This window comes from Ylistrum balloti, unplaced genomic scaffold, assembly GCF_031769215.1.
Source record: "Ylistrum balloti isolate Yb309-2 unplaced genomic scaffold, AGI_CSIRO_Ybal_v1 Utg370770, whole genome shotgun sequence".
Taxonomy (NCBI): Eukaryota; Metazoa; Mollusca; class Bivalvia; order Pectinida; family Pectinidae; genus Ylistrum; species Ylistrum balloti.
This window is the reverse complement of record NW_026782451.1, coordinates 198,037-210,651: the sequence shown is the minus strand read 5'-3', so window position 1 is coordinate 210,651 and position 12,615 is coordinate 198,037. Positions and strand designations below refer to the sequence as shown.

General features: G+C 39.7%; 1 protein-coding gene across 1 annotated transcript in view; it reads left to right on the top strand.

The window, feature by feature from the left end:
• The first annotated feature begins 1,386 nt into the window (after positions 1-1,386).
• Positions 1,387-12,615, top strand: part of LOC132558201 (probable cytochrome P450 49a1) — a 28,689-nt gene continuing 17,460 nt past the window's right edge. Inside the window, exons 1-5 of the mRNA XM_060222735.1 lie at positions 1,387-1,454; positions 2,704-2,852; positions 7,508-7,733; positions 9,192-9,370; positions 9,707-9,896. Of these exons, the coding sequence (XP_060078718.1) occupies positions 1,387-1,454; positions 2,704-2,852; positions 7,508-7,733; positions 9,192-9,370; positions 9,707-9,896 (812 nt within the window). The remainder of the gene's footprint in view (positions 1,455-2,703; positions 2,853-7,507; positions 7,734-9,191; positions 9,371-9,706; positions 9,897-12,615) is intronic.

Sequence of the window (12,615 nt, the reverse complement as noted above, 5' to 3'; positions counted from 1 at the left end):
CTATATACTGGTATACAGTGGTCATGTCTATATACTGGTATACAGTATCATGTCTATATACTGGTATACAGTATCATGTCTATATACTGGTATACAGTATCATGTCTATATAACGGTATACAGTATCATGTCTATATACTGGTATACAGTATCATGTCTATATACTGGTATACAGTATCATGTCTATATACTGGTATACAGTATCATGTCTATATACTGGTATACAGTATCATGTCTATATACTGGTACACAGTGGTCATGTCTATATAGTCTATATACTGGTATACAGTATCATGTCTATATACTGGTATACAGTATCATGTCTATATACTGGTATACAGTGGTCATGTCTATATACTGGTATACAGTGGTCATGTCTATATACTGGTATACAGTATCATGTCTATATACTGGTATACAGTGGTCATGTCTATATACTGGTATACAGTATCATGTCTATATACTGGGATACAGTGGTCATGTCTATATACTGGTATACTGTGGTCATGTCTATATACTGGTATACAGTATCATGTCTATATACTGGTATACAGTATCATGTCTATATACTGGTATACAGTGGTCATATCTATATACTGGTATACAGTATCATGTCTATATACTGGTATACAGTGGTCATATCTATATACTGGTATACAGTATCATTTCTATATACTGGTATACAGTGGTCATATCTATATACTGGTATGTAGTGGTCATATCTATATACTGGTATACAGTATCATGTCTATATACTAGTATACAGTATCATGTCTACATACTGGTATACAGTATCATGTCTATATACTGGTATACAGTATCATGTCTATATACTGGTATACAGTATCATGTCTATATACTGGTATACAGTATCATGTCTATATACTGGTATACAAAGGTCCTGTCTATATACTGGTATACAGTGTCATGTCTATATACTTGTATACAGTGGTCTAGTATGATATCTGTATACTGTTGCCTTGTTGATGGTTCTGTTCTAACAGATTAGCGAAAGAAACGCAATATTTGCCTTGTTGATGGTTTCGTTCTGAAAACGTCAGCTTTGCCTTCTTCACATTATCATTCAATCACCTATACCAGTTTTTTTCTCTATAGATAGATATATCTAAAAAAACAAAACAAAAAAAAAGTCAGTAAGCCAGGAAATAGATTTCCGCGTCTTCTTCTCGTGCTAAAACGCTTTTTAGTGCTATGCTTACTTGCTCTTATTCGTTCAGAGTTTTATTTTCAATCTAGTCAATATTTCAACTTCCTTTCCTTATCTCTTTCCAACGATCTCTTACAATGCTTATGTCTTTAACCTCATCTCATTCTTAGCTCCTGATTCGTACCCATTATCCTCTACTCCTTGTTCGCTTTAGCATAATGCGTGTTATTTTCACATTCATGAAGATGTATGAGTGCAGTCTCCATGAGGAGGAAGTTTTCCCAATGTAGATATCTAACCATGACATAGTCAACTACCATGTAAACCATACCTCGTCATCTCCTCTTCTCAATTTCTGTCTTACATTTTGTTTTGTATGAACATTCAAAACGAGGCACGTCCTTAAATGACCCTGGCTGTTAATAGGACCACAAGATACCAAATCATATTATAATTTCCTTTCTCTATTGATGTTGTATTTTAGATAATATCTGTTCTTCGGAAACGGAGACGGAGTTAAATCAGTTTAAAAGCATATTTATTAATCTGATTCATATGTCAGCTTTCATTGATTTTAGGACTGACTTCTGCTTATCGAGCTATAACGACAATTTACCTTAAGTAAATTGCCCGTATATCCTAAACAAAATAGAAATTTAATCTTTACAAGTCATCTTCGTTCAAATATGTTTTCATTCTTATCCGTCACAACGTTTATGGGTAAAAAGTGACGAAAACATTCAGTTTACGGCTAAAAAAATACTTTCATGATTGTGTCAGTCTTTCTGCTACTATAGCAACAAAACAAATATATTTTAAAACTATTTCACATTTATTCATATATCATTTGCTGAACACGAAATTTCAATGTATCATCTGTTGAGATTCCGTAAAAGAAAACTCGAAACTTTGACAAAAATTGACATTAAGACCTTATCTCAAACGAATGTTATTTTGCGGAAGTATTTGTGAACGCGCGAGATTTAAGCCCAGTGTGTGGTATGATCACGTGACGCGGTAGTCCTTCATTCATAACATCATGTGAATATACACGCGCTTGAGGCTACCGTTACCACGTATAATGAGCTTGGCAGAGGTTATAGATTTAACTGCAACGGTTATTGTGAATATCATGTAATTTTTGTGGCTACAAAGAGAATTTTTAAGTAAGTTGTCAATTTATTTGAGATATTATGAAACGAGTTATTATCAATGCGAGGAGCATCTAGCAAATATTGAAATCATTTTAGGACAATCTCTGTAAAAATCTCATATGAAATGAAGAAAAAACTTGTCATTACATAACTTAGAAAATTTACATTTTCACAGTGTAAAAGTCAAATTTAGGACAAACTACTGGATTTGCTTATGACATATTTTAGAATATGTCGATAGTTAGCTGCAGTATTACCATGAACGTTTTCCTGTCAATCAATTGTAATTTGATAATATCGTTACGTCTTGTATCAAAAGTGAATTATGGACGTTCAACTTTGCTGTTTTTTTGTTTTTTTTTTGTTAAGTCTGTTTCGCAGATTGGCTGTATGGAAGCCACTGAGATGCAAACGTACTGTTTGTAATATAAAGAATGGGACTGAACCACAACCATTTACAGCTGTTCCTGGCCCATCAGGACTATCCGCCATGCCATACATCGGCCTCATGTTCGAGCTGAGACCATTCAGTGAGTATAATTCACTACCACCACAGACATCGGCCTCATGTTCGAGCCGAGACCGTTCAGTGGGTATAATTCACCACTATCACAGACATCGGCCTCATATTCGAGCTGAGACCGTTCAGTGAGTATAATTCACTACTACCACAGACATCGGCTTCATGTTCGAGCTGAGACCATTCAGTGAGTATAATTCACTTCCATCACAGACATCGGCCGCATGTTCGAGCTGAGACCGTTCAGTGAGTATAATTCACTTCCACCACAGACATCGGCCTCATGTTCGAGCTGAGACCGTTCAGTGAGTATAATTCACTTCCATCACAGACATCGGCCTCATGTTCGAGCTGAGACCGTTCAGTGAGTATAATTCACTTCCATCACAGACATCGGCCTCATGTTCGAGCTGAGACCGTTCAGTGAGTATAATTCACTTCCACCACAGACATCGGCCTCATGTTCGAGCTGAGACCGTTCAGTGAGTATAATTCACTTCCATCACAGACATCGGCCGCATGTTCGGGCTGAGACCGTTCCGTGGGTATAATTCACTACTACCACAGACATCGACCTCATGTTCGAGCTGAGACCGTTCAGTGGGTATAATTCACTTCCATCAGACATCGGCCTCATGTTCGAGCTGAGACCGTTCAGTGGGTATAATTCACTTCCATCAGACATCGGCCTCATGTTCGAGCTGAGACCGTTCAGTGAGTATAATTCACTTCCATCACAGACATCGGCCTCATGTTCGAGCTGAGACCGTTCAGTGAGTATAATTCACTTCCATCACAGACATCGGCCTTTTGTACGAGCTGGGACCGTTCAGTGAGTATAATTCACTACTACCACAGACATCGGCCTCATGTTCGAGCTGAGACCGTTCAGTGAGTATAATTCACTTCCACCATGCCATACATCGGCCTCATGTTCGAGCTGAGACCGTTCAGTGAGTATAATTCACTTCCATCACAGACATCGGCCTCATGTTCGAGCTGAGACCGTTCAGTGAGTATAATTCACTACTACCACTTACATCGGCCTCATCTTCGAGCTGAGACCGTTCAGTGAGTATAATTCGCTTCCATCACAGACATCGGCCTTTTGTACGAGCTGGGACAGTTCAGTGAGTATAATTCACTACTACCACAGACATCGGCCGCATGTTCGAGCTGAGACCGTTCAGTGATTATAATTCACTACTACCACTTACATCGGCCTCATGTTCGAGCTGAGACCGTTCAGTGAGTATAATTCACTTCCATCACAGACATCGGCCTCATGTTCGAGCTGGGACAGTTCAGTGAGTATAATTCACTACTACCACAGACATCGGCCTCATGTTCGAGCTGAGACCGTTCAGTGAGTATAATTCACTTCCATCACAGACATCGGCCTCATGTTCGAGCTGAGACCGTTCAGTGAGTATAATTCACTTCCATCACAGACATCGGCCTTTTGTACGAGCTGGGACAGTTCAGTGAGTATAATTCACTACTACCACAGACATCGGCCTCATGTTCGAGCTGAGACCGTTCAGTGAGTATAATTCACTTCCATCACAGACATCGGCCTCATGTTCGAGCTGAGACCGTTCAGTGAGTATAATTCACTACTACCACAGACATCGGCCTCATGTTCGAGCTGAGACCGTTCAGTGATTATAATTCACTACTACCACAGACATCGGCCTCATGTTCGAGCTGAGACCGTTCAGTGATTATAATTCACTTCCACCACAGACATCGACCTCATGTTCGAGCTGAGACCGTTCAGTGAGTATAATTCACTTCCATCACAGACATCGGCCACATGTTCGAGCTGAGACCGTTCAGTGATTATAATTCACTACTACCACAGACATCGACCTCATGTTCGAGCTGTGACCGTTCAGTGAGTATAATTCACTTCCATCACAGACATCGGCCGCATGTTCGGGCTGAGACCGTTCAGTGAGTATAATTCACTTCCATCACAGACATCGGCCGCATGTTCGGGCTGAGACCGTTCAGTGAGTATAATTCACCACTACCATAGACATCGGCCTCATGTTCGAGCTGAGACCGTTCAGTGAGTATAATTCACTTCCACCACAGACATCGACCTCATGTTCGAGCTGAGACCGTTCAGTGAGTATAATTCACTTCCATCACAGACATCGGCCTCATGTTCGAGCTGAGACCGTTCAGTGAGTATAATTCACTACCACCACAGACATCGGCCTCATGTTCGAGCTGAGACCGTTCAGTGAGTATAATTCACTTCCATCACAGACATCGGCCTCATGTTCGAGCTGAGACCGTTCAGTGAGTATAATTCACTTCCATCACAGACATCGGCCTCATGTTCGAGCTGAGACCGTTCAGTGAGTATAATTCACTTCCACCACAGACATCGACCTCATGTTCGAGCTGAGACCGTTCAGTGAGTATAATTCACTTCCATCACAGACATCGGCCTCATGTTCGAGCTGAGACCGTTCAGTGAGTATAATTCACTTCCATCACAGACATCGGCCTCATGTTCGAGCTGAGACCGTTCAGTGAGTATAATTCACTTCCATCACAGACATCGGCCTCATGTTCGAGCTGAGACCGTTCAGTGAGTATAATTCACTTCCACCACAGACATCGGCCTCATGTTCGAGCTGAGACCGTTCAGTGATTATAATTCACTTCCATCACAGACATCGGCCTCATGTTCGAGCTGAGACCGTTCAGTGAGTATAATTCACTTCCATCACAGACATCGGCCTCATGTTCGAGCTGAGACCGTTCAGTGAGTATAATTCACTTCCATCACAGACATCGGCCTCATGTTCGAGCTGAGACCGTTCAGTGAGTATAATTCACTTCCATCACAGACATCGGCCTCATGTTCGAGCTGAGACCGTTCGTTCAGTGAGTATAATTCACTTCCATCACAGACATCGGCCTCATGTTCGAGCTGAGACCGTTCAGTGAGTATAATTCACTTCCATCACAGACATCGGCCGCATGTTCGAGCTGTGACCGTTCAGTGAGTATAATTCACTTCCATCACAGACATCGGCCTCATGTTCGAGCTGAGACCGTTCAGTGAGTATAATTCACTTCCATCACAGACATCGGCCTCATGTTCGAGCTGTGACCGTTCAGTGAGTATAATTCACTTCCATCACAGACATCGGCCTCATGTTCGAGCTGAAATTTTCACTTCCATCACAGACATCGGCCTCATGTTCGAGCTGAAAGATCTTCAGTGAGCCTCTCACTTCCATCACAGACATCGACCTCATGTTCGAGCTGTGACCGTTCAGTGAGTATAATTCACTTCCATCACAGACATCGGCCTCATGTTCGAGCTGAAATTTTCAATGTATACGTTCTCATGTAGTGAAAGATCTTGTTAGCCTCTCCGTTTATAAGATGTCTTAGTTGTCCGTTTATAAGATGTCTTAGTTGTCCGTTTATAAGATGTCTTAGTTGTCCATTTATAAGATGTCTTAGTTGTCCGTTTATAAGATGTCTTAGTTGTCCATTTATAAGATGTCTTAGTTGTCCATTTATAAGATGTCTTAGTTGTCCGTTTATAAGATGTCTTAGTTGTCCGTTTATAAGATGTCTTAGTTGTCCATTTATAAGATGTCTTAGTTGTCCGTTTATAAGATGTCTTAGTTGTCCGTTTATAAGATGTCTTAGTTGTCCGTTTATAAGATGTCTTAGTTGTCCGTTTATAAGATGTCTTAGTTGTCCGTTTATAAGATGTCTTAGTTGTCCGTTTATAAGATGTCTTAGTTGTCCGTTTATAAGATGTCTTAGTTGTCCGTTTATAAGATGTCTTAGTTGTCCGTTTATAAGATGTCTTAGTTGTCCGTTTTTAAGATGTCTTAGATGTCCATTTATAAGATGTCTTAGTTGTCCGTTTATAAGATGTCTTAGTTGTCCATTTATAAGATGTCTTAGTTGTCCGTTTATAAGATGTCTTAATTGTCCGTTTATAAGATGTCTTAGATGTCCATTTATAAGATGTCTTAGTTGTCCGTTTATAAGATGTCTTAGTTGTCCGTTTATAAGATGTCTTAGTTGTCCATTGATAAGATGTCTTAGTTGTCCGTTTATAAGATGTCTTAGTTGTCCGTTTGTAAGATGTCTTAGTTGTCCATTTATAAGATGTCTTAGTTGTCCGTTTATAAGATGTCTTAGATGTCCGTTTATAAGATGTCTTAGATGTCCATTTATAAGATGTCTTAGTTGTCCGTTTATAAGATGTCTTAGTTGTCCATTTATAAGATGTCTTAGATGTCCATTGATAAGATGTCTTAGATATCCATTTATAAGATGTCTTAGTTGTCCGTTTATAAGATGTCTTAGTTGTCCATTTATAAGATGTCTTAGATGTCCGTTTATAAGATGTCTTAGATGTCCATTTATAAGATGTCTTAGTTGTATGTGATGTCCTTAAACTCATTGTTTGGCTCTATTCTTTGTTACTTCGTATTAAATTGTGCTTTTCACTTGTGTGTCATTTGTACAATCTTCGTATTAATTGTGTTATTCACGTGCGTGTCTTTTGTACAGTCTTTGTATTAACTTGTGCTATTCGCTTGTGTCTTTTATACAGCCAAAATAACCGATTATGTGACCAGTTTGAACAATTCATTATTCATCATTTATTTGCAGCAAATTATGATGTGCGGAAATTGTCCGATCTGTTTGAAAGTTACCGTGAGCGGTACGGACCTCTGGTTAAAATCCGAGCAGGCAACAACTGGATAGTGTGTGTTTATGACCCAGTCGATATCGCCGCCGTGTTCAGGACTGAGTCCAGGCTTCCATATCGGGGAGTCAGTCTGATGGCAAACACGTATGACCGCCGGAAGGGCGCAAGAGCCGGCCTTGTCACGTTGTAAGTCAGTCGTAGAAATATACCTCGTTCCACTCATTATACGTAAACATGATAATGTTTAACTAGTCTTTTCTAACATACTTCATTATTCAAATTATCCAATATAAAAAATGTAGCTGCACTCACGTTTGGAAAGCGTATTGGCACGATCATGTTAGTTTTGTTGTATGTTCTTCGTGTTTAAATAGGATACCTTGTTCTCATTTGGAAACGTTACACTACTTACTTTGATTGACCAAGGTTTCCATGGCGGATGTCGTCAATGAAGCAAAAGACGGTTTCCATTCCGGAACAAATAGTCTTATTCTCCTTGTAGTATTTCAGGAGTCTCATGAATCTGTGGATTCCAAAGAGCTTCTGACCAATCTTCAACACCCCTTTTATTACAAAAAAGATATCTATAAGAGCGTGCTTTTCCACTGTGAACACCGCCATATCTCCGTTCTCAACTGAATGAACACCTTTCTTCGTTTGTTATGAGAGTTTTCTTTTAGAAAAAAAACTATACTGAAGCGTATTTCCTGAAAAATGCATCTAAAGAAGAAATATACTGAGGACATAATCATGAAAATGATCAAATGTCTGGTTGACAACATCTTCGTTGAGTTTGTTGGTATTGATTTTCCAACAAGCTGTTGTTATACCTGTATGGGAACTAACTGCGACCCTCTGTTGTCTAATCTGTTTTGTTTTTCAAACGAGGATGAATTTATCGTAGAGGTTATAAAGACAGGTCACAAGGGCCTTGAAAAGTTGTTAAAATTTCATGTTCGGATATATTGATAACGTCTTGTTTTTAAATAACAAGAAATTTAGTTAAAACGTCCATCGTATATACCCACCAGAACTGGAGATTAAGGTCACCACAGATTCTTCTACATCATCTGCTTATCTCGATCTTTTTCTACAACGAAACTTTATGATAAGGGTGATGATTTCAATTTCCTTTCTATGGATTTTCCATTTCTGGACAGGAAGAACCATGCATCCCCAACCTATTGTGTTTATTTGTCGCAGTCGCTCGGTATTTAAGGGCCTGTTTCCATTTTCATGATTTCCATTCAAGAAATCATCAACTGACGGACAAACTCATCATACAGGGTTTCAAAAAAGTAGGTTCAGGAAAATCATGGGGAAGTTTTACGGTCGTCATTGTAATATCATTGGGAAATATTCTATTTCACAGTGAATTGAAGCTTGACGTGTTTGATGCTCGTTAGTTTGTCTGTTGATTCTATTGTTGTATACCTTGTTCTCATTTGAGAACGTGACATTACTTACTTGGGTTGACCAAGGTTTACATCTTGGATGTCGACGATGAAGCAGAAGATGTGTACTCTTCCGGAACACCTGGTCTTATTCTCCTCGTAATTTTTCTCCATGTAAGTCTTTGCCGTAGTTATATTGATTATGATTGTGTTGACGTGTTGGGATTTTCTTGTCTGTTATCCCTCCAAGGAAGGGCGAAGAGTGGTACGCCTTGCGAAGTCCAACACAAAAGGCGATGATGAGACCAAAGGCTATGACCAAATATGCCAACCGCATTGGCCAAATTGCTGACGACTTTGTGGCAAAGTTTCAACACAGAGACGTGCTAGACAACCTGCCTGATCAGCTGATGGAATACACCGCTGAATGTAAGTAAATATAAGCTTTGGAATGTTATATAATCTCTCGAAAAGATTCGAATCCTATGAGGTTTAGTATGTGTAAGTCCAGACATCACAGGTTGATTTCTTATCTAGGTGGTGATACATGGTTTTGTCACGTGATTTTGTTTCCGCGAAAATACCATAAAGTATGGCTATGGTCATGGCGTTGTATGGGGTCTCTCTAGTTGCGTCAATAACTTTAAATCGTAGCCTGAACTTGTGTTTCATGTTTCGTATGCACTATGCATATTCTTATAACGTTAAGTCATTAACACATCTTACTAATCCCAGAAACACCACTGTATTGCCCTCATGTTGCAGGTGTTGGGATGTTGTGTTTTAACACTCGACTTGGTTGTATCACGATGGATAGTAACACCTCAGAGTTGATGAAGCATACTAAGACATACCTGGAGGTGTTTGGGGAATCCACGTACCGACTTCCTCTGTACACCGTATTCCGCACACCAATGTACAGAAGGTTTGAGCAAGCTGCAGATTTTCTCTCTCGGTATGTTTTATTTCGTATTTATTGTATCAACAGAAAATAACGTTCTCAGTAGGAAGTAGAATTAGTTAGACCTACAGGACAATATAAGGTAGAATTAGTACCCCCACCAACAAGACAATAGTAGGTAGAATTAGTGCCCCCCCACCTACAGGACAATAGAAGGTAGAATTAGTACCCACACCTACAGGACAGTAGTAGGTAGAATTAGTACTCCACCTACAGGACAGTAGTAGGTAGAATTAGTTCTCCACCTACAGGACAATAGAAGGTAGAATTAGTACTCCACCCACAGGACAATAGAAGTTAGAATTAGTACCTCCACCTACAGGACAGTAGTAGGTAGAATTAGTTCTCCACCTACAGGACAATAGAATGTAGAATTAGTACCCCCACCTACAGGACAATAGAAGGTAGAATTAGTACCTCTACCTACAGGACAATAGAAGGTAGAATTAGTACTCCACCTACAGGACAGTAGTAGGTAGAATTAGTTCTCCACCTACAGGACAATAGAAGGTAGAATTAGTACCTCCACCTACATGACAATAGAAGGTAGAAATAGTACTCCACCTACAGGACAATAGAAGGTAGAATTAGTACCTCCACCTACAGGACAGTAGTAGGTAGAATTAGTACCCTCACCTACAGGATAGTAGAAGGTAGAATTAGTACCCCCACCTACAGGACAATATTAGGTAGAATTAGTAACCCCACCTACATGACAGTAGTAGGTAGAATTAGTTCCCCACCTACAGGACAATATTAGGTAGAATTAGTACCTTCACCTACAGGATAGTAGAAGGTAGAATAAGTAACCCCACTTACAGGATAGTAGTAGGTAGAATTAGTTCTCCACCTACAGGACAATAGAAGGTAGAATTAGTACCTCCACCTACAGGACAGTAGTAGGTAGAATTAGTACTCCACCTACAGGACAATAGAAGGTAGAATTAGTACCCCCACCTACAGGGCAATAGTAGGTAGAATTAGTAACCCCACCTACATGACAGTAGTAGGTAGAATTAGTATCCCCACCTACAGGACAATATTAGGTAGAATTAGTAACCCACCTACAGGATAGTAGTAGGTAGAATTAGTACTTCACCTACAGGACAATAGAAGGTAGAATTAGTACTCCATCTACAGGACAGTAGTAGGTAGAATTAGTACTCCACCTACAGGATAGTAGTAGGTAGAATTAATAATCCATCTACGCGACAGTAGTAGGTAGAATTAGTTCTCCTACAGGACAATAGAATGTAGAATTAGTACCCCCACCTACAGGACAATAAAAGGTAGAAATAGTACCTCCACCTACAGGACAATAGAAGGTAGAATTAGTACTCAACCTACAGGACAGTAGTAGGTAGAATTAGTTCTCCACCTACAGGACAATAGAAGGTAGAATTAGTTCTCCACCTACAGGACAATAGAAGGTAGAATTAGTACCTCCACCTACAGGACAATAGAAGGTAGAAATAGTACTCCACCTACAGGACAATAGAAGGTAGAATTAGTACCTCCACCTACAGGACAATATAAGGTAGAATTAGTACCCCACCTACAGGACAATAGAATGTAGAATTAGTACCCCCACCTACAGGACAATAAAAGGTAGAATTAGTACCTCCACCTACAGGACAATAGAAGGTAGAATTAGTACTCAACCTACAGGACAGTAGTAGGTAGAATTAGTTCTCCACCTACAGGACAATAGAAGATAGAATTAGTACCCCACCTACAGGACAATAGAAGGTAGAAATAGTACTCCACCTACAGGACAATAGAAGATAGAATTAGTACCCCACCTACAGGACAGTAGTAGGTAGAATTAGTACCTCCACCTACAGGACAGTAGTAGGTCGAATTAATATTCCACCTACAGGACAATAGAATGTAGAAGTATACCACCAAGAAATCGTGGATCGAGACCAGCCTTAGGTTATAGGAATTTTAAAAATTATACGATAATGTAAACCTGATAAATACTAGCCGCAATATACCACTCAGATAGAGAGAATGTAACCCTGGTAAATACTAGCCACAATATACCACTCAGATAGAGAGAATGTAACCCCGGTAAATACTAGCCACAATATACCACTCAGATAGAGAGAATGTAACCCGGGTAAATACTAGCCGCAATATACCACTCATAGAGAATGTAACCCTGGTAAATACTAGTCACAATATACCACTCAGATAGAGAGAACGTAACCCTGGTTAATTCTAGTCACAACATACCTCTCAGATAGAGAGAATGTAACCCTGGTAAATACTAGCCACGATATACCACTCAGAGAGAATGTAACCTTGGTAAATACTAGCCACAATATATCACGCAGCTAGAGAGAATGTAACCCTGGTAAATACTAGTCACAATTTACCACTCAGAGAGAATGTAACCCTGGTAAATACTAGCCACAATATACCTCTCAGAGAGAATGTAACCCTGGTAAATACTAGCCACGATATACCACTCATAGAAAATGTAACCTTGGTAAATACTAGCCACAATATATCACGCAGCTAGAGAGAATGTAACCCTGGTAAATACTAGTCACAATTTACCACTCAGAGAGAATGTAACCCTGGTAAATACTAGCCACAATATACCTCTCAGAGAGAATGTAACCCTGGTAAATACTAGCCACAATATACCACTCAGAGAGAATGTAACCCTGGTAAATACTAGCTACAATATACCACTCAGCTAGAG